This window comes from Cyprinodon tularosa, unplaced genomic scaffold (genome assembly GCF_016077235.1).
Source record: "Cyprinodon tularosa strain WSP-4 unplaced genomic scaffold, ASM1607723v1 ctg681, whole genome shotgun sequence".
In the NCBI taxonomy this organism is placed as follows: Eukaryota; Metazoa; Chordata; class Actinopteri; order Cyprinodontiformes; family Cyprinodontidae; genus Cyprinodon; species Cyprinodon tularosa.
In genome coordinates, this window is record NW_024039431.1 from 298,536 (window position 1) to 320,617 (window position 22,082).

The following is a 22,082-nucleotide window of genomic DNA, read 5'->3' on the forward strand; positions in this document are numbered from 1 at the left end:
ATCTGGGAGAACTTCCAGAACATCTGGAGAGGGAACAAAGTAAAATACTAAGGATTCGTTTCTAAAACAATAACAGCAGTTTGGTAACAAAACCTTGCATATAAAAAAAAAATACATAACTTACATACTAAATACAATTTCTGATAAAAGCCAATAAGAGATGTAACCCATCCTTATGACATAAATGCTTTTGACAACTTAAAGGAAAAGTTCAGTCAGCACTTTCCAAGCTAAATCAATGGGAACTACTAGACACATCTGCAATCAACAACAATTATTAACAAACATGGATGCCTCCACTAAAGCACATTCACATGAAAATTACTCTGAATTAAAAACACTGATCATTTATTGAACAGGATGGAATAATCTCATAAATTAAAGGACTTTCAGAAGTTTAAATTCTGACTTTTCCTTTAAGGGAATATAAAAGAAAATCTAGTTGAAGAAAAGAGTGAAAATCAAACTGTTATATTCTGCATAGTTTGATGTAAAATAGGAATTTTCTTCAAATTATTCCAGTTGGAGATCAAATTGGTGTCATTTTACTAAGAAGGAAAATCAGAACAACTCAGATTATAAATAAATGGAACGCTGATGTTTTCCTTTGCATCAAACATAAAATGAAAAACTGAGATCAACCTTAAACTAAATCTAAACATAGAGCATCACTGGAGTCCTCTCTCTCCCTCCGTCGTTCTCCAGGTCGTCCTAATAAACACAGAGGTCAGGAAACTTCATCTCATAGATGGGCGTTGATCGACGGGACGTTTGCCCGGATGGAGACGGAGGAGGACGAACAATCAGGTCAAAAACCTGATCTAGTTTGGACTGAAGCAGTGAGGTCTGAGGATGAAGACAAAACGTCTGTCAGGGGGACAGTTTGACAGGTTTTCCTATCCAGAGACAGAGGCTGGAGTTCAGTCTCACCCTGGATCCACATAGAGCTGCTATTTCTTCAAAAGGAGCCGTCTGAAACCTCTCCACCACCTGCATCCTCCTCCTCCTATCCTCCTCCTCCACCAGTCCCTGATCATCTAGAAGGAAAAAGACGTTTTTAAGAAACCGAAAACAACAACGTGCATGTCATGATGAGATGTTTTACCGATGGTGTTCTTCAGAGTCTCAAAGGTGATCTGCTCCGTCTGAGGTTTCTAAGGAGCACAAAGGGAAGCGTTAGGAGACGTGCAGATGAAGGGTTAAACTCAGGCGGACGGAAACGAACCTGAGCTTCAGAACTGGACTCATGGTCGATGGCTATCTGGAGAGAGATGGTGTCTGCAATGCTGATCTTCCTGGACAGACGGTCTTCATCTGGAACAGAAGCAAAGGCCATCCGTTAGTTTTACGACTCTTTCAGAAAGCTTTGGTGGTACAAATTTTAAGGCTAGGCTTAAAACTTAAGCCTAGGCTAGAGCGGCTCAGGTTATCCTGAGCTATCTCTATAGTTCTGCTGCTATAGGCTTAGACTGCTGGAGGACATAGGGACCCCTTTTTCATCATTCTATCTCTATTCTCCCACTCTGCAGAATCTGTTAGTTCAATATCTAAAGCCTTTGTTTCTAGATGCAGGGGCGTGGCCTGTTATTCAGTGTAGTCCTGTTTCTCTAACTGGACATGCTCTCTTTCATCCTCTAAGGTGAAGAATATTCTCTGTAAACCTGAGATGCGTCAGTAGTGCATTTACCCATCAGTTGAGGCGTATAAGGTGTGTTGATGCGTTCACACTGCGCACTATAGCTGCTTCCTGTTAGCGCCTCGCAGATCTTTGACTGGACGAACAGAGAAGCCTTGTCCACCTTCAGATCACCCTTTGGAAGCCTGATCAACATCAAAACCCAAATGAATAAATGGAACGCCCTCCCCGATCATCTGAGATCTCTGCAGCTTGTTTCTGTACCTGGGTTGGTCACACCAGAGGCTTTCAGGCAGCAGGTGTGGCGCCTCCTTCCAACGACTTTCTATGACCTGCAGACACATAAAGCTACAGTAGATGTGGAGCTTCACATGCCTCCATTCCTTGTTTTCACCCTCAGATCACCTGAGTGACGTGCTGATGAAGGGGAGGAGGTGGGCCCAGCTGCGACAGAAGATGGAAGAAGGCGGCGCAGACGGCATGAAGACTGCAGCGGTTGTAAAAGGAGAGATTCTCCTGATTGGACGCTCCAAGTTCCTGACCAATTAGAGAGCAGTTCATGAGAAAACGACAGTGACGTGGTAACAGCAATCCCTCTGAGGCGATCCGTCGTCACCTGCAAGGCCAGCGTCAGTCGGATCAGGTCCACCAGCACCTCCTCGTTGAGCAGCTCCACGCTGAGAACAGCCATTAGGCTGAAGAGCGCCTTGTAGTGGTTGGATCCATTGTTCTCCTCCTTACAGGCCAGATAGATGTGTCTGTAGAGACGCTGAGCGTGCTGCACCAGCAGAAACCCACAAAGCAAGGATCTCTGAACATAGAACCTACCCCATACTTTACGCTGCTCTTCCCTCTATCATAGTTGGATGAACCAGAGAAGCGGTCTTCCTTCTAAGTACCGTAATTTTCGGACTATAAGCTGCGCCTGAATATTATTTCGTTTATTTAATTACCATACGGTTCGTCAACAGAGAGGATTGTCGTGAAAGAGGCAACTGTTTGGGGAAGCTCCTATTTATTAACATTTCAAGACAACTGAATTGAGACAATTCTTCCTGCTGGCGTCTCCAACGTCTCATCATTGACTCGTTGATTCCAAGGTTACGTGCAGCGGTTCTACTTCCTTCGTTTAATGCCAAATGGACAGCCTTTAACTTAAAAGCTGCATCATATGCATTTCAACGTATGTTTTCCATAATGAGGTTGTCACACAAACTGTCCTTCGTTAGCAATGTCCGTCTTTCTCAGAGTCTGCTTCCGGAGGTACCGTATTACCCTAGTGGCCGTTAGCTGTAAGTCCATAGATAATTCGCAAGGTCGAAAAATGGGGAAAAAGTCCGAAAATTACGGTAGTTTTTATTCTAACTACATGGTTACATCTTAATATGTAATTATATTTGGATGAAAGGCAGGAAATGAAACCAGGTGTATCCAGTGTCCTTACCTTCCTAATGAACAGGTTGTCCTGTCTGGAGCATCTGTCCTCCTTCTGCTTCAACACTGATGCATCAAACGTTACACTAAAACAAAAGAATCAAATGTTTTTCTACTTCCGTTCATCTAAACTGAAACCTGCAACCCACTGCAGTAACATCCATTCGCCACTAGATGGAGGCATAGATGACCTGACTGTGGGGATCCTGGCAGCGTTCTGGTGACGATCGATGAGGGACGTGAGGATGGACAGAACCAGGAGGCGGATCTCTGGATCCTCCATCAGGGTGAAGGACAGCAGAGGCTCCAGGAAGGAGGAGGGCAGCGCTGTCAGCAGGTTGCTGCTCTCGTAACGTTCTGAAACCTGAGCAGACGGACGCCTTCATTGTGTCACAGAACATAGATTTTCTCAAATATGATTAGTTATTTTTTACTTTACTAGCTAGGCTAGGCTTAAAACTTTCCTTTTTGATAAAGCTTCTAGTTAGAGTGGCTCAGGTTATCCTGAGCTATCTCTATAGTTCTGCTGCTATAGGCTTAGACTGCTGGAGGACATAGAGACCCCTTCTTCATCATTCCATCTCTATTCTCCCACTCTGAAGAATCTGTTAGTTCAATCTCTTTTCCAGTCAATTAAACTGGAACCATATCAGGATCTGTGGGAAGATTTCTGTGAGTCTGATCTCTCACCTGCAGCAGAGACTTCAGCAGCATCACCTGGATCATCCTGCTGCCTTCAAACCTGAAACAGACGGATCATCATCATCATCATGATGTCAGCAGCGTGTTGGGCATCTCTCTGAGTGACCAGGTGGGAAGGTTACCCTGCGTTCGGCGAGCCCAGGGCGGGATAGATGCCAGGAACAGGAATTCTACCCATGATGAACAGCATGACCTCTGACCTCTGGTAGACAGGAAGTGTGTTGGCAAAGGATCCTGCAGCAGGATTGGAGGACAGCCATCAGTTCAAGCAATCAAGCGGCAGCAGAGATCAGTGGGAGGAGCCTGACCGATGGTTCTGATGACGGCGTCCTGCAGGGTTTTCTCGTGAACCGACGTGGTTTTGTGTTTGCCGGCGTTGTCATAGTAACCCGTCAGCTGGTAGTCGACGCTCTGCCTGAGTTGTCGCAGTAAAGTGTTGAACACCTCCAACACGGTGGGACCTGAGGCACACAGCGGAGACGTTTCTGAGTGGATGGGGTTTCTGGGGGGCGGAGCTTCTGACTGTTCAGGTTTCCTCTCTGACCTACTGATCCCGTGACCTCTATGGCCGCAGCCTCAGACAGGACCTCCACGATCCCGGCTCTCACTGAAGCTGGACTCCTGCTGTTGGCATCCAGGTGACCCAGCAGCTGCTGGATGACCAGATGGGAGTGCTGGGACTGATATGAAGCGTTAGTCACTCAGCAGAAACACAAGGCAGAGAAGAGCTGATGTCATCTTAGTGTATTTCCTGACCTGAATGGAGAACATGATGATCTGAAAGCAGCGGACAGCGAATCCTCGTCCTTCCCACAGGCTGTGTCTGTCCAGGTGCCTGAAAGCACAACAGCAGCAGAGAAATGAAGAATCGATCGGCTTCATTTGGGCTCCACCATGTTGGGGTTTCATGGCGTCTTTTATCCACCTGCTCTTTGGGAACCAACCTTAGTGTCTCACTCGTTTTTTGGCACCTTATTTAGACACGTTTGAAGCGTCTGGTTTTGTCAGCTAAAGTCTCTCTTAAAATGTAAATTTGCAGGAAAGCCTTAAAGAAGAAGCAAATTAAACCCAAATTCCTGTGGAAAGAAGAGGAGAGGTTTAACATTATGATAATAAAGGTAACAAACCCACTGAGACGATAAATGGTACCAAACAGCTCGGGTAGTTTTTCTGTTCACACCAACAACACCGACGGTTCCTCATAAAGAAAAAGAGATGCCATTTTATTTCTGTAAAGTTTCACCTTTAACTGAATATCATTTGGCCCACCCCCCCGTCACCCACCAGGCCAACCAATCATGGAGCACCTGGAGAGGTGGAAGGTGAAAGGTCGCCCCTAAGACGATGGTTCGGATCTACTGACTCCTGTCCAGGAGATCCATCTCCACCATATGCTCCCTTTCCCTCACTGTTCTCACCATCTCGCACTACAACTGCTCACGATTATTAGTCAAACCTCTGATGTCATCACAGGACGGATGGGAAACTCTTCCTGCACCAAACCAGGAAGCTCATACCTGAACAACCTGCCATGTCAATGAAACCCTGACTTATTGGAGGTAAGACTATATATTCCTATTAAACCTGAAATTAAATATCTGGGGATCCACTTATCCAATAAAATAAAAGAATGCAAGTCACGACTAAACTTCTGTCTACAGAGGGATTTATCTACACTAGGATGGTGTAACAATGAGCCATGTTACCTGTATATTAGCCAAAGCTAAACACAGCATCTGGTTTTCTACATTAGTTTGGGTGAAGTGGATTTGTTTGGGTTGTGGTTCTTTGGTCGGCCACATCTTGTTTCCATTTTTGTAAAAAGGTAAATTGATTTCACTTTACAATATTTTGTTTTTGTTTAACTCTTCATAAAAGGGCATTTCATGGATTAAGGAGTTAAAATATAGTGAAATACTAAGCAGGTGTGTACAGGACTGTACCATTGGATAATTGAAGGGGGGGAGGTTGATCTGATCTATGGTGTTTTCTTTATTGAGTTTTTGTTTGGATTGAATTAAAATATTTGTTTTTGTTTTTATTGGTAAAAGTATTTCTTAATTAGTTGTTTGTTTAAACCAAACTTTCATTTTCTTCTTATTGTGAAGCTGAACAGCCTTTTAAAAATGGTTTCTTCCAATTTAGTTCCTCCTCTATTTAAGAAACATATCTGCCATTGTTCTGGGTTGGTTGATGCACAAGAAGAAATGAAAGTTTTGTCAGCTGAAAACTCTTCAGAGCAGGTTCTTCTTTCAACCAGTTTGGGTCCCGCCTCCTGACAAGCGAGTGACAGATGGATCTAGATGGATCTACCCGGCCTATTGCAACGTCATCCCAAACAGATTAATTCAACCATTTAACCAAATCAAACAGACGACATTATATGAAGAGAAGCAGTTTGGTTAAAGAGGCAAAGGATGCAGGTCTCAAAGTTATTGATTTTTCTGCCTAAATGGGAGCATAAAAATAAACTGGTTAAAATCTTGGATCAAACACAGCGAATCGTTTTAGTTTTCTATTCCAAGGACGACAGCGAACTTTAATGTTTCACAGACAAATCCTCCTTTACTGGAAAATGTTACCAGTGCAGAACTTCTCACCTGTTCTCTGGAACTACAGATATAATCTGCACTGCAACAAATCTGGTATGGGAGAAATATACGGTCCATAGCAGATTTAATGGATGCCAACAGAGTTTTTATAATTATGAACACTTTTGCATTAAACATAATTTCAAACCTTTAGAGTCAAACTTTAATAAATAACACTGAGCACTACCCCAAGAATTAACCAAAAATACTTTAGCATATCATCCAATAAACAATTAAAGGGATTAATATTATGGATAGAAAAAGCACTAAACATTTTATTAGAAACTGTTTTAATGAAAACCTTTACTCTGAAAGACAAAATAAAATTTAAATCTTACAGAACTGTGATAAAAGCTCAATAACTAAACTAAGAACAATGCATCTAACTCTCCCTAGACCCCTAAAATAATGAATATTTACCCCTCTTGAGAATTATGGAGACTTTGCTTCGGTATAGATGATAACAGATTTACGTTCTGTGAAAACGACATGGAAACTTCAGACCATCTGTTCTTCTCATGTTCAGTGATGCAAACATCTTGTTTTGATTTGCATAGATGGATTAAACCTCAGCGATCTTCGTTTCCAACATTTACCTCCTGCAAACTCAGGCTGATCAGCTCTGCAATAATACGATTGTTTGTCTAGCTACATTTTATTCATAAATGAAGAATTGCTAAATCATCTCCCAAACTTGTTGTTTTCTAAATGAGTTTAAGCTTTATATAAAATCATTAAAGATTCTGAAAAATCCTGAAGCACAAAAAATCTCTGATATCCTAAAACTCTTCCCAGAATAAATAAACATCTAAAAAAAAGACTGAATTCTCTCCTCATGTTATATTTTCTTAATCTATATCATTGTTTTTATTTTATGACTATTCTTATAATTTTCTATTTGTTTATTACTTGGTTTTATGTACTTGATGTTTATGTTAATACCCTCTATAGCAGGTCTACGTTAACGATATATATTTCATATTTGTATGAATATATTTTCTATGTTTTCTGACTTGAAGAAACAAACTATATGCAGCCATGTTTGTCTGTTAACCTTGATATTTTCAATAAAAAAAAAACCCTGAACAACCAGGAAGTTGAAGAGTCATCCTGTTTCATTAGTTTATTAGTACACAGTTAAAGCTTCTTCTTCCCCTAACATCTGCAGAATCAAACTTATTAATAAGTCTTTATTCATGGTGATGTTGGAGGGATTGAGGTTCTTACATGAGCACAGGTTTGATGGCGTTGTTGATGTGACCGTAAGCAGCTCGACCCAGCAGCTCTCTGAAACACACCTCAGTCTGCTCTGCAGGAGAACCGCTGCCAGCAAACAGAATGAAACGGATTTTAACCCCCAGAGGAAAAGAATGCCCACCGTGGCGCCCGCTTATCTGTTGGCCATGATGGCGTACCTGCTGCTGCTGGAGGTCTCCAGGTTGACCAGTAAAGCAGGGACCATCTGCTCCATGTGATGAGGCTCCCAGATGTTTACCTGCAGCTCGTCGTCCACCGTCTTCCTGACGACCCCCTGAAGGCCGCGGATCCCCGACACGCGGATCCTGGATAACGGACCGAATCTTTACTGCAGTGGTAGAAGCTTAGAGCAGGAAATAACAGCTGAACTAAACATGGAGAACTTTTAAATCAACAAACGGAGGATTCAGCAAAGAAGTCTGATGATTAATCTATCGGGTTTAAAATGCCTGAAACATTTTATGAATCATTAGATCAAAAAATCTCATCCTCTTGGCTTTTGTTCTAGAATTACAGTTTTTATAGAAAGACCATATATATTTCATTAATTATGAATCATTTTTGATTCCTCTCCTGTGGAACCAACTACCAGTTTTAGTCCGTGAGGCAGACACCCTGTCTACTTTTAAGGCTAGGCTTAAAACTTTCCTTTTTGATAAAGCTTCTAGTTAGAGTGGCTCAGGTTATCCTGATCTATCTCTATAGTTCCGCTGCTATAGGCTTAGACTGCTGGAGGACATAGGGACCCCTTTTTCATCATTCTGCTTCATTCTATCTCTATTCTCCCACTCTGCAGAATCTGTTAGTTCAATCTCTAACGTTCTGCTCTCTCTGCTTTTTCTCATAGTAGCTTCATCTGGTCTGTTCCTGTTTGGCTGTGACTCCATCCTGGAGAGAAATATCAGCTGTGCTGCTGCCATCAACACCTTTGTTTCTAGATGCTGGAGCTTGGCCTGTTTTCCAGTGTAGTCCTGTTTCTCTGACTGTGACTAACTGGATGTGCTCTCTTCATCCTCTGACATGGGAGCTGGCTCGGAGCTCGTCTGCCTGGCTGTGTGTTTCCTGGACGGGGCCGCCTGTGGAGCTGGTTGACAGTTGCCTTTTGTATCTATGCTTCTTTTTCTATGTCTGCTTCTGTCTCCTTGAACCCCAGTGGGCCTCAGCAGATGGCCGCTCACACTGAGCCTGGTTCTGCTGGAGGTTTCTTCCTGTTCAAAGGGAGTTTTTCCTCTCCACTGTCGCTACAAGCATGCTTAGTGTGAGGGATTGCTGAAGAGTCAATGAGTCGATGCAATCAGCTGGTTTTCCTTAGAGAGAAAACTTTGAATCAATCTGACTGGATGATCTGGTGAACTGGAAAGTGACCTGAGATGACATGATGTGAATTGGAGCTATAGAAATAAACTGAATAGAATTTAATTTAGTCTGGGTGGAAAAACTGTTATTTCCCAGCATTTTAAATATTTTTTTCTATCAACCCACATTATCCTTTCCTTCTTTAGCTGCTATAAATCAAGATTAAAAACACATTTGTTCCGAGGACATTTGGCTCTGCTCTGTTCTGCAGTTTATTATTAATTCATTTGTTTTTATGTTTTATTCTCTGGTTTAATAAGAGACCAAAGCTGCCAGACTGACGGCATATAAAGACTTTTCCGATTGGCAGCAACGCTGAATGGAAAAACAATAAAATCACTGACTTGATCTTCATGTCGGGGTCTTCGTGGTCAGAGTGACACATTTCACTGAACCGCGACACGAAGAAGTCGTAGCTGCGATGGTATGAAGGCGTGTCCTCCTCGATGTTCGCAAACTTCACAAACTGCGATAAAAAACAGATTCAACTGAAAAGTACGGAACTTCCAGCCAAACATTAGGAGGATATTTATAGTTATTTAGCAAAGAGAAAAATAAAAATGTTATTATTTCCAAGTAATTTTATCACTGTGTCATTCATTCATTTATAAAAATATTACTTTGTTAAATAAATATTAAGTTTGCAAACAAAGTATTTATTTTCGAGCTAAATATTGATTTAACAAACTAAATATTTAATATGTAATATTTAAAATAAATTAAAGTCTGAAAATAAGAAGAAAAATGGGGAAAAAAAGAGAAAACAAAGGAAAAAAAATAAGAAATATATTTAGTCGAATTGAACCCGTCTGAATAAAATTTATATTTGAATCTGATGAAGCAAAAAGAGGAGAAAAGAAAAACCCCTTTAGGCTGGATCTGCCTCCTCTACCTTCTGCAGAAGGTGGAGGATCCTGCAGGGAACCTAATGTGTTTCCTGCACACATCCAAACGTTTTTCATCTGGCTCTATCATAGATTAAGATTAAACGTTAAAATAATGAGAATTTATCAAAAATTTGTTAAATCTCTGCAAGAAAATAAAATACATTTTATCTCCAAACAGGAAACAGAAGAACTGTCACAGAGGAAACTAAATGCTTTCATTTTTAGACATTTTAAAAGTATTTTATAAAGATAACTGCAGAGTCTGTATGATCAGCTTATCTTATCTAGGCTTTGATCTAAGAGATAAAACATTAAAAGCAGAAATAATCCTGCTGTTAATCCCTCTGCATTAATCCACAGAAAGAAGATGATGTTTCGAGGTGGGGAACAGCACAGGTGTGTGGCTGCGTACAGAGTTGGTGGCCAGGATGTGCAGGTGCGGCTTGTCGGCCTCCAGCAGCAGCCGCAGGGTGCTGAGGAAACTCTCCACCAGCAGGTTGATGCTTTGGCAGTGGCAGGCCAGCAGCAGCTGCTCCATGGCCTCCAGAGCGATGCAGACGTACCTGAAACAGAACAACTCAATCATTCATCCTCTTTCAGGCCGGTTAACCAGATAAAGGCGGAGTTCTGACCCATAACGGTGGCGGTTCAGCTCTCTGGTTAGACGCTCAGACAGGTAGGCGGCGATCCTGTCCAGCTTCTCTGGAGCTGACAGAGCGAAGAAGGTCAGCTTCTCCATGTTGGCTTTGACTAGACCATCCTGCACAGAGCAAACATGTTCACACCCTGCTGCCTCCTCACATACGGTCGGATGCTTTATGGTTTCTGTTGCCTCTCTACCTCGGGGTCCTCTGGGAAAATGTTGTCGACCAGCCGTTTGTAGCGAGGACGCAGCGCCCAGCAGCAGCCACACACACCTGCACACACACACACACACACAGCCCAACATTAACACAAGGCTGTAGGAGAATAAACACAGGATTGTTTGGAGATCATCTTAAATATAAAAGTTGTGGAAAACATTTTCTATATAATGTTTTCCAGTTTATTGATTTTAAGTTTTTATAAAACATTAGTGATGAGGAATTCAGGGATGTTTGCAGCCTGTAGGGGGCAGCAGAGCCACTGTTGCTATTAATCCTTGGGTTTTCATCTCTTGCATGTTGAGCATTTCAGGGATTAATGGCTGTAAGAGAGAAATCAGCGGTCAGAACCCAAACCGCCCGCTGCAAAAAATAACAAAAAAGCATCTGGGTCTGAGTCCCATGTCACCTTAGACCCAATCTGAACATTAAAGATGAGGGTTTATCTCAAACATTGGGACTTTCTAGATTTCTCCTCACCAGCCAGATTTATACGGAACAATAGAGCAGCAGCAGTAAAGCTGCATCTTAGGAATTAATCCTGCTGCTTGTTACATAACATCTCTATAGTCGATTTCAGTAAGCAGAGTTTAAAGAGACAGCAGCACTGGTTCAATCCATTAAACTGGACACATGATCTGGCTCCATTAGCCGAAAGAACCAACGTTAAATTAGACACTATGAGGGAGAATCATTCCCATTATGAAAGTCTTAGTTTGATCATTTGGATCAGAGGAACTGGCGGGTAAAAGATTCATTTAATGGTGCTAAAAACTGCAGATAATGCATCCGTAGAGCTGTGAAAGAAAGCCTTAGTTAGAGAGAATGCTCCCTATGTCCTCCAGCAGTCTAAGCCTATAGCAGCATTATTATAGAGATAGATCCAGATAGCTGAGCCACTCTAACTGTAAGTTTATTAAAAAGGAAAGTTAGTATGGGAGGAATATTGTTGCAAAATTATTTACACACGTGTGTGGAGAGTTGTGTGTCTGTACAACAATCTGCAAAGGTGTAAAACTACTTGTGTGTGTAATCCGGTTTGCAAATGTGTAAAAAAATCCACAAATCTGTATTTAGATCTGCAAATGTGCACCAAGATCAGCAAATGTGCACCAAGATCTGCAAATGTGCACCAAGATCAGCAAATGTGCACCAACATCAGCAAATGTGCACCAAGATCTGCAAATGTGAACCAAGATTTGCAAATGTGAACCAAGATCTGCAAATGTGCACCAAGATTTGAAAATGTAAACCAAGATCTGCAAATGTGCACCAAGATTCGCAAATGTGCACCAAGATCAGCAAATGTGCACCAAGATCTGCAAATGTGAACCAAGATTTGCAAATGTGAACCAAGATCTGCAAATGTGAACCAAGATTTGCAAATGTGCACCAAGATCAGCAAATGTGCACCAAGATCTGCAAATGTGCACAAAGATTTGCAAATGTGCACAAAGATTTGCAAATGTGCACCAAGATCTGCAAATGTGCACCAAGATCAGCAAATGTGCACCAAGATTTGCAAATGTGCACCAAGATTTGCAAATGTGCACCAAGATCTGCAAATGTGCACCAAGATTTGCAAATGTGAACCAAGATCTGCAAATGTGCACCAAGATCAACAAATGTGCACCAAGATCTGCAAATATGCACCAAGATTTGCAAATGTAAACCAAGATCAGCAAATGTGAACCAAGATCAGCAAATGTGCACCAAGATTTGCAAATGTAAACCAAGATCAGCAAATGTGAACCAAGATCAGCAAATGTGCACCAAGATTTGCAAATGTGCACCAAGATTTGCAAATGTAAACCAAGATCTGCAAATGTGCACCAATATTTGCAAATGTGAACCAAGATCTGCAAATGTGCACCAAGATTTGCAAATGTGAACCAAGATCTGCAAATGTGCACCAAGATCAACAAATGTGCACCAAGATCTGCAAATATGCACCAAGATTTGCAAATGTAAACCAAGATCAGCAAATGTGAACCAAGATCTGCAAATGTGAACCAAGATCAGCAAATGTGCACCAAGATCTGCAAATGTGCACCAAGATCATCAAATGTGCACCAAGATCATCAAATGTGCACCAAGATTAGCAAATGTGCACCAAGATTTGCAAATGTGCACCAAGATCATCAAATGTGCACCAAGATCTGCAAATGTGCACCAAGATCAGCAAATGTGCACCAAGATTTGCAAATGTGCACCAAGATTTGCAAATGTGAACCAAGATCTGCAAATGTGAACCAAGATCTGCAAATGTGCACCAAGATTTGCAAATGTGAACCAAGATCAGCAAATGTGCACCAAGATTTGCAAATGTGCACCAAGATCTGCAAATGTGCACCAAGATCAGCAAATGTGCACCAAGATTTGCAAATGTGAACCAAGATCTGCAAATGTGAACCAAGATCTGCAAATGTGCACCAAGATTTGCAAATGTGAACCAATATCAGCAAATGTGCACCAAGATCTGCAAATGTGCACCAAGATTTGCAAATGTAAACCAAGATCTGCAAATGTGCACCAAGATTTGCAAATGTGAACCAAGATTTGCAAATGTGAACCAAGATCTGCAAATGTGAACCAAGATCTGCAAATGTGAACCAAGATCTGCAAATGTGCACCAAGATTTGCAAATGTGAACCAATATCAGCAAATGTGCACCAAGATCTGCAAATGTGCACCAAGATTTGCAAATGTGCACCAAGATCTGCAAATGTGCACCAAGATCAGCAAATGTGCACCAAGATTTGCAAATGTGAACCAAGATCTGCAAATGTGAACCAAGATCTGCAAATGTGCACCAAGATTTGCAAATGTGCACCAAGATTTGCAAATGTGAACCAATATCAGCAAATGTGCACCAAGATCTGCAAATGTGCACCAAGATTTGCAAATGTGAACCAAGATCTGCAAATGTGCACCAAGATTTGCAAATGTGCACCAAGAATTGCAAATGTGCACCAAGATCAGCAAATGTGCACCAAGATCTGCAAATGTGCACCAAGATCTGCAAATGTGCACCAAGATTTGCAAATGTAAACCAAGATCTGCAAATGTGCACCAAGATCTGCAAATGTGCACCAAGATCTGCAAATGTGCACCAAGATCTGCAAATGTGCACCAAGATTTGCAAATGTGAACCAAGATCTGCAAATGTGCACCAAGATTTGCAAATGTGAACCAAGATCTGCAAATGTGCACCAAGATCAACAAATGTGCACCAAGATCTGCAAATATGCACCAAGATTTGCAAATGTAAACCAAGATCAGCAAATGTGAACCAAGATCAGCAAATGTGCACCAAGATTTGCAAATGTGCACCAAGATTTGCAAATGTAAACCAAGATCAGCAAATGTGAACCAAGATCAGCAAATGTGCACCAAGATTTGCAAATGTGCACCAAGATTTGCAAATGTAAACCAAGATCTGCAAATGTGCACCAAGATTTGCAAATGTGAACCAAGATCTGCAAATGTGCACCAAGATTTGCAAATGTGAACCAAGATCTGCAAATGTGCACCAAGATCAACAAATGTGCACCAAGATCTGCAAATATGCACCAAGAGTTGCAAATGTAAACCAAGATCAGCAAATGTGAACCAAGATCTGCAAATGTGAACCAAGATCAGCAAATGTGCACCAAGATCTGCAAATGTGCACCAAGATCATCAAATGTGCACCAAGATCATCAAATGTGCACCAAGATTAGCAAATGTGCACCAAGATCAGCAAATGTGCACCAAGATCATCAAATGTGCACCAAGATCTGCAAATGTGCACCAAGATCAGCAAATGTGCACCAAGATTTGCAAATGTGCACCAAGATTTGCAAATGTGAACCAAGATCTGCAAATGTGAACCAAGATCTGCAAATGTGCACCAAGATTTGCAAATGTGAACCAAGATCAGCAAATGTGCACCAAGATTTGCAAATGTGCACCAAGATCTGCAAATGTACACCAAGATCAGCAAATGTGCACCAAGATTTGCAAATGTGAACCAAGATCTGCAAATGTGAACCAAGATCTGCAAATGTGCACCAAGATTTGCAAATGTGAACCAATATCAGCAAATGTGCACCAAGATCTGCAAATGTGCACCAAGATTTGCAAATGTAAACCAAGATCTGCAAATGTGCACCAAGATTTGCAAATGTGAACCAAGATTTGCAAATGTGAACCAAGATCTGCAAATGTGAACCAAGATCTGCAAATGTGAACCAAGATCTGCAAATGTGCACCAAGATTTGCAAATGTGAACCAATATCAGCAAATGTGCACCAAGATCTGCAAATGTGCACCAAGATTTGCAAATGTGCACCAAGATCTGCAAATGTGCACCAAGATCAGCAAATGTGCACCAAGATTTGCAAATGTGAACCAAGATCTGCAAATGTGAACCAAGATCTGCAAATGTGCACCAAGATTTGCAAATGTGCACCAAGATTTGCAAATGTGAACCAATATCAGCAAATGTGCACCAAGATCTGCAAATGTGCACCAAGATTTGCAAATGTGAACCAAGATCTGCAAATGTGCACCAAGATTTGCAAATGTGCACCAAGAATTGCAAATGTGCACCAAGATCAGCAAATGTGCACCAAGATCTGCAAATGTGCACCAAGATCTGCAAATGTGCACCAAGATTTGCAAATGTAAACCAAGATCTGCAAATGTGCACCAAGATCTGCAAATGTGCACCAAGATCTGCAAATGTGCACCAAGATTTGCAAATGTGAACCAAGATCTGCAAATGTGCACCAAGATTTGCAAATGTGCACCAAGATCAGCAAATGTGCACCAAGAATTGCAAATGTGCACCAAGATCAGCAAATGTGCACCAAGATCTGCAAATGTGCACCAAGATCTGCAAATGTGCACCAAGATTTGCAAATGTGAACCAAGATCTGCAAATGTGCACCAAGATCTGCAAATGTGCACCAAGATCTGCAAATGTGCACCAAGATTTGCAAATGTAAACCAAGATCTGCAAATGTGCACCAAGATCTGCAAATGTGCACCAAGATCTGCAAATGTGCACCAAGATTTGCAAATGTGACCCAAGATTTGCAAATGTGCACCAAGATTTGCAAATGTGAACCAAGATCATCAAATGTGCACCAAGATTTGCAAATGTGCACCAAGATTTGCAAATGTGCACCAAGATCTGCTAATGTGACATTCGGAGCTGCTATCATTCTGCATGGAGTTTGCATGTTCTCCCTCAGCATGCATGGGTTCTCTCCAGGTACTCCGGCTTCCTCCCACAGTCCAAAAACATGACTGTTAGGTTAATTGGCTTCTCTAAAGTCCCCTAAGGTGTGAGTGTGAATGGTTGTTTGTCTCTGTGTTGCCCTGAGATGGACTGGGGACCTGTCCAGGGTGGACCCCGCCTCTCGCCCATTGACTGCTGGAGATAGGCACCAGCACCACTTGCGACCCCACTTGGGACAAGCGGGTCAGATAATGGATGGATGGTTTTGATCGCTCCATTACTACTTGGATTTAGAAAAAATAAATAAAGTAAATCCAGACGTTTCCAGCCCTGGGAGAGCAGCTCATCATGGAGAGAAAACTCAGCCGAGCTTCCAGCAAAACTGGGGCTGGAGAAACTCGCTACCAATAAAACCACATGAAGGGATGGATCTGTCCACAGTCTAAATAAAAGGCTCTAAAAGTGTTTCAAAGAAGAAAGCCTCAAAGATTCAGAAATTTCTAAATATCTGCATCTCTGCAGGATATTCCTGCACACACGGCTTCATCTCCCCAAAGAGACGTCTGGAAAAATGATGAGATTAAAAGACATTAGAGTCTGAAATCTGTGCAGTTATGAATCCATCAGCAGGTCTACAGCGCAGCGGGAAGGATGCGGAGGAACATTAGGAGAAGATCGGAGACGATTTCAGAAAAGCAACTGCATAAACAATAATAATAACAATAATAATAAGAAATGTAAATGGATAGTAAACGAAAACGCAGGTCAAATGGGAGCAAAAATTATTTATTCAGTTATTTTTATGTCGGTTTGTTTTTTATTAACTTCACGAATAAATAATCTGCAAAACCTGAAACTAACTTTATTGAAATAACTTTGTGTTTCAATTTAATAATGGAAAAAACTCAGAATTCTGACCTAAACTCAAAATTCTGACTTCAATCTTAGAATTCTGACTTTTTTTCCTCAGATTTCTGACCTTTTTCTCAGAATTCTGCCTTTAAAGGACAGATTTAATGAAATAATTGGAATTTTTCACCTGGACTCCAATTTTCTTCTTTCCTCAGAATAAAATCTATAAACTAGATGGTAAAAAAATAGACTGATAAATGCTGAATATCATCTTACCGTACATGAGGATGTCTGGTTCAGCTCACATCCACACACAGCTGGAGTTAATCCCCTCCATGGTGTGGAGGCTCCGCCCCCTTCCATTCATAATTATCCTGTGTGATTAGCAGCGGCGCCTGATTAACCATCTAAAGCACGGTTCAAACCCACCTGGGAACGGTTCTGTTCTGTGATCCTGCGGGCGGGACGGCGGGTCTGTGTCAGTGAATGTTGTTTGGTGGGAGATCCAGGTCATGTGCTGCAGCTCAGCGCTCAATAATCTGCTCTGGATTTATTCGCCATATTACAGGAATCTGCAGAAAGCTGGAAGCTCCGAGCTTTAGTGGGACAAACGTTGGGATTATATAACAGGAAACCTGCTGTGGGTTTTCTAATAAAGGAATTTATTCAATCATTATTAGAGCTTTTTTTATTATTTAATCTTTTAGGTTTAGGTTTTGCATATATTATTTTTATTGTCCACTATGCTGCTTTGATTAAAAAGGAAAATAAGAGGATTAAAAGACCTCATGAATAAAACAATAAAATTTAAACTCATTAAATGGAGGCTCTGATGATATTTATGTGTGAATTCAATTATTACACAACTTAAAGGATTCTTTGAAATATGATCCAACTTAAGGTCGAAGGGAAATCATATCTAGATTTTAAATCATTCTGGCTTAAACATGTATATAAATGTGCTCTCTATCAGACCATATTGTCTCAAAATGTAGAAAATTTCAATAAAAAAAAAAAAAAAATCCTTTTTTTCCCCTCCTCTTGCATGTTTCCTCTGTCCATAGCGTTCCTTGACAGCGTCGTTTCTAAGTCACCAATTTAGTGCTACTTGGTCCCAATGGAATTTCCCATTGGGAACCTGCTAGCACTAAGATGCTAACTGGTTAGCAAGATGCTTCCCACAAACTGGCCACAATCAAACTTGTTTGTGAACCTTCCGCCACAACAATCCCACCCCCTTAATAATCGACCAATCACCACTCGGGAGAATTCAGAAATGCAACGGTTTGAACAGCCGCTTCCGTACGACTTTAAAACCGTTAAGAGGATTTAATGTCATTTACAGGGACTCAAATATATACAATAGATAACAATCATCTGTTGTTAAGTTGCTGGTTGGCTTCACGCCACCGACTCTGCTTTTAAACGTAGTTCAGTACATTTCCTCATGGTTGGGGGCGGGGCCAATCTAGAAGCCCATCCAGTAAAGGTCAGGATGTGTTTGGCTCCAAACTTCCGGCTTCTGGATGTTGATTTAGTTTGAAGAAGTTGAAGGTAGAACCAGTTCCTGTTATGATCGCAGCCCCGGTTAGCTGATCTAATTACTAACTTCCTTCACCTGCTGTTTCCTCCCCGCTCTCTAATTACCATTAATCTTATTCACCTGCTCCCTCTGCTATATAAATGGTTCAGTCCAGCTATCGAGGCCAGATCATTATTCGTTAGTTGTTCTTAGTTTATTCGTGTTATGTCTCAATGTAAGTTATTAATCTTTGCTTACTGAGTTTAGTTAAGTTCCTGGTTCATGTCCTGACTCTTGGAGGCCAGTGGATTGAGGGGTTTGTCTCCTGTCTCCTGGTTGGTTCCCGGCTCTTCTCCACAGAGGCTTCAGGGTTTTAGCTTGGCCTGCGAGGGGAGGCCCGGCTCGGAACGTGGGGGAGGTCAGTTTTAATTCCTGTAAGCCTGGCCCTAGGAGGAGACCATTTTAAAGTTCTGCAGTTATCCTGGTACCATGTCTTGTCTATGTTCCTCGCTGCCACTGAGCCCGCCCGCCTTCTGCTCGTGTCTGTCTGAGCTCGCTGCTGGACTCATAGAACTCTGAACCCACCTGAACGCTCTGAGGATTCCTGGATTCGGGTCGGAACCCCTGGTCCGGCTACGGACTCGGAACTGTCCGGTTCGGAACTGTTTCTCTGACCTGGATCGGTCTCCTGCCTGCTCACCTGGGTCGCTGCATGGGGGACACTTTGGGCAGCTGTTCTGGGAGTCCATCAGCTGAATCCTGCCTTCCTCCTTAGAGGATGGACTGAACTGTTAAACCAGGGAAGTGATTCACTCTGATAATCATCTCCTGTCAGATGATCGCGGTCACTTACCTGTGTTTCTCCCTCCAGAGTGTCAGTTCTGTTTTTTTATTATTTTCTGTCATTAAACGTTCTGAAAGTTCCCACTCGCCTTGAATACCGGGTCCATCTTTCCGGTTTATGACAGCAGTACCTCCGGTAATGAAACAGAACCATCAGATGGTTCCTCCTGCTTTACAACTGGGACAGTTTACTAAGGTAAGGATGCATGCAAACATCAAACATCACTTATTAACCAGCAGAAAAATTTGGATTCTTCAGGACAGAAAGAATCCAAATTATGAAGGATTTGCTTCAAATCAGCAGCTTCTGTCCTGGTGGGGATTTAAACTGCAGCCCGTCTCGTTGCTGTTCCAGTAGAATCCAGTTAAGGGACGTTTGAGTCTTAGTGGAGCAAATTGACCCAGTACTGACCAGCAGATGTAGGCCTGGTTCTGTTAGAAGAACCAACTGGAACCTCTTAACTTCCTTTAATATGTAGGGAGACTCAATTCAGAGAAAATCACTGATAAAGTTCAACTTTAGTCTCAGTTTTATCATCATTGTAGACTGAGAGGAAATGACTGAACATCATGAAGCAGAGTCAGGTTACCTCCAGACGTCTGGTGATCAAACACGGAGCAGCAGTCCTGCAGCAGCCGGCGGGGGGCCTCCGGTACGGTGGGCATGGAGACCATCCTGGGCAGCGTCACGCCCCTGGGCAGGCTGGGGATGGTGATCCCTCTGGGAATGCTGGGGAAGCTGGGCAGAGTGGGCAGACTGGGCATGGTGAGGCCCCGGGGCAGACTGGGAGGGTTGACGGCTCGGGGCAGGGAGCCGAGCAGAGCCGGGACCGTCACCCCCCGAGGCAGGCTGGGAAAGCTCGGAAGCGTCCCCGCCATCTCTGAGGAGAACTCCTGAGGTCCGGCGATGAAGAGGAGGTGGAAAACAGAGAGAGGGGAACCGGTTTAAAGCTCCTGCTTCACCACATTCCTCTGAACATTAACTCCTGCAGCTCAGCTCTGCTCCTCAGAGCTACAGCCTGGTCAAACATGGCGGCGACGGAAATCAGAGTTAGGGTTAGGCTAACCCTAACTCTGATTTAATCAATAAGAAAACACAGAAATCAGTGTTAAATATCAATCAATCTAAATCTGAAAGGGTTTTGTTCCTGGAGGATGTTGTGTTTTTTTAAAGAAACGTATTTTAACTCCTGGTTAATTATTTTTAAAAGCCAATAAAGAAGAAAAAAGAGCTTAAAAAATACTTTGTAAAAGTTTTAAATGATAAACTACGTATAACGTATGATTTGAAATAAAACGCATGATAGATTTTTGATGTATAGACATGATGTATTTTTTACTAAATTAAAAAGAATAAGAAGTTTTTAATGATGCGTTTTGCCATAAACAGTTAAAAGAAAAATTACTTCAAATTAAAAGAGATAAAATGAAATCAAACAATTATTGATGAGAAATATTATCTTCATTAATCTGATATAAAGTCTCCGAATTCAGCTATTTAGATTAGAAATACATTTCGTTAAAAGAAAACAGTGTCTGCATTTAGTTATTTGTTTAGTTAAAACTAAGACTGTAGAGTACGGAAGAAGATTAGGGCCATAAAAATAATCAAAAAGTTAACTGATTTTTAAATTTTGTTTCAGTTTAATATGAGAAAAAAAAACTCATAATTTAGACTTTAACAAACATGTTAGCATCAAGCCGCTCACGTCAGTGAAGCCGAGTGCTCCGTCTACATTAAGATCCACAATTTTGAGATTAAAGTCAGAATTCTAAGTTTTTTTCCCCATCTTTATAGAACAGGATTAAAGCCACTGAAAAAAAAAAAAAATAATAATTTACCTGATTTAAAAAAAAATTCACTATAATATGAGCAAAAACTCAGAATTCTGAAAAATTCAGTTAACTTTTTTTTTTTTGCTGGCCCTAATTCTCTTCTGTAACATTAAAAACCAAAATTCTGAGATTAAATTCGGAATTCTGAGAAAAAAAGTAAGAATTCTGCGAAAAAAGTCAGAATTCTGAGAAAAAAGTATGAATTTTGAGATTAAAGTCCGAATTCTAAGTTTTTTCCCCATATTAACAGAATAGGATTGGGGCCACTGACATTTTTTTTAAAAAGTTAACTGATTTTTTAATTTTATTTTACTATAATATGAAAATATTATAGTATTTTATTCTGAAAAATAATAAAATTCTGAAAAATGTAAAAATCAGTTAACTTTTTTTTTTTTTTGCTGGCCCTTATCCTCTTCCGTAACATTAAAAATCAAAATTCTTGAGATTAAATTAAAAATTCTGAAAAAAAAGTAAGAATTCTAAGAATAAAGTCAGATTTCTGACTTTCTTCCCCATATTAAAAGGAAATAACATAAAAATCTGTTAACATTTTTTTTCCAGTGGCTTTAATCCTCTTCCGTAGCAGAGACTTTGTTTTATTTTTGCATAATTTAAATAAAGCTGCATTAATAGAAAAGACACCGTCTGCTTCTAAAGGAGAACTTTAAATCAGTTCCAGCAGTAAAGGCATGATAATCAGCTCCTACCTGCTGCTCTGCAGCGCTGCTCCTCTCCTCCTGCTCCTCTCCTCCTCCTGCTGCCGCTGCTTCCCTCCAACAGCTGCTTATGTAACATCTGCTGCCCTGCAGCTCTGATCGATAATCGATACGCCGCTCTGCTTTCAGCTCCGCCTCCGACTGCATCCATCTGGACGCTGCTTACTGGCAGAGCATCACATTAAAGTTGGATGAAGAGGAGCCGCTCCTCCTCCTCCTCCTCCTCCTCCTCCTCTGGGTCCTGATGCTGCGGTGCAGGAGGGCCCTCTGCTGGCTAACAGGAGCCTCTGCAGATATTTTCCAGCAGGAAATCCATTCATTCAAACAGGTGCAGAGATGTTTGACATTTATTGGTGC

General features: G+C 41.5%; 1 protein-coding gene across 1 annotated transcript; it reads right to left on the reverse strand.

Moving 5' to 3' along the window:
* Window positions 1-525: 525 nt before the first annotated feature.
* LOC119771611 (protein EFR3 homolog B-like) lies at window positions 526-22,017 on the reverse strand. The gene is made up of 23 exons (XM_038267703.1): window positions 21,717-22,017; window positions 19,761-20,064; window positions 10,704-10,780; window positions 10,496-10,623; window positions 10,276-10,426; window positions 9,321-9,442; window positions 7,779-7,925; window positions 7,591-7,686; window positions 4,529-4,607; window positions 4,317-4,452; window positions 4,081-4,233; window positions 3,895-4,006; window positions 3,761-3,812; window positions 3,262-3,434; window positions 3,081-3,156; window positions 2,253-2,414; window positions 2,042-2,173; window positions 1,901-1,968; window positions 1,688-1,821; window positions 1,226-1,314; window positions 1,106-1,154; window positions 931-1,037; window positions 526-846 (listed from the first exon to the last, which is right to left on the reverse strand). The coding sequence occupies exons 1-23, from the start codon at window positions 21,870-21,872 to the stop codon at window positions 712-714; spliced, it is 2,838 nt and encodes a 945-aa protein (XP_038123631.1). The 5' UTR covers window positions 21,873-22,017; the 3' UTR covers window positions 526-711.
* Between the last annotated feature and the right edge of the window lie 65 nt (window positions 22,018-22,082).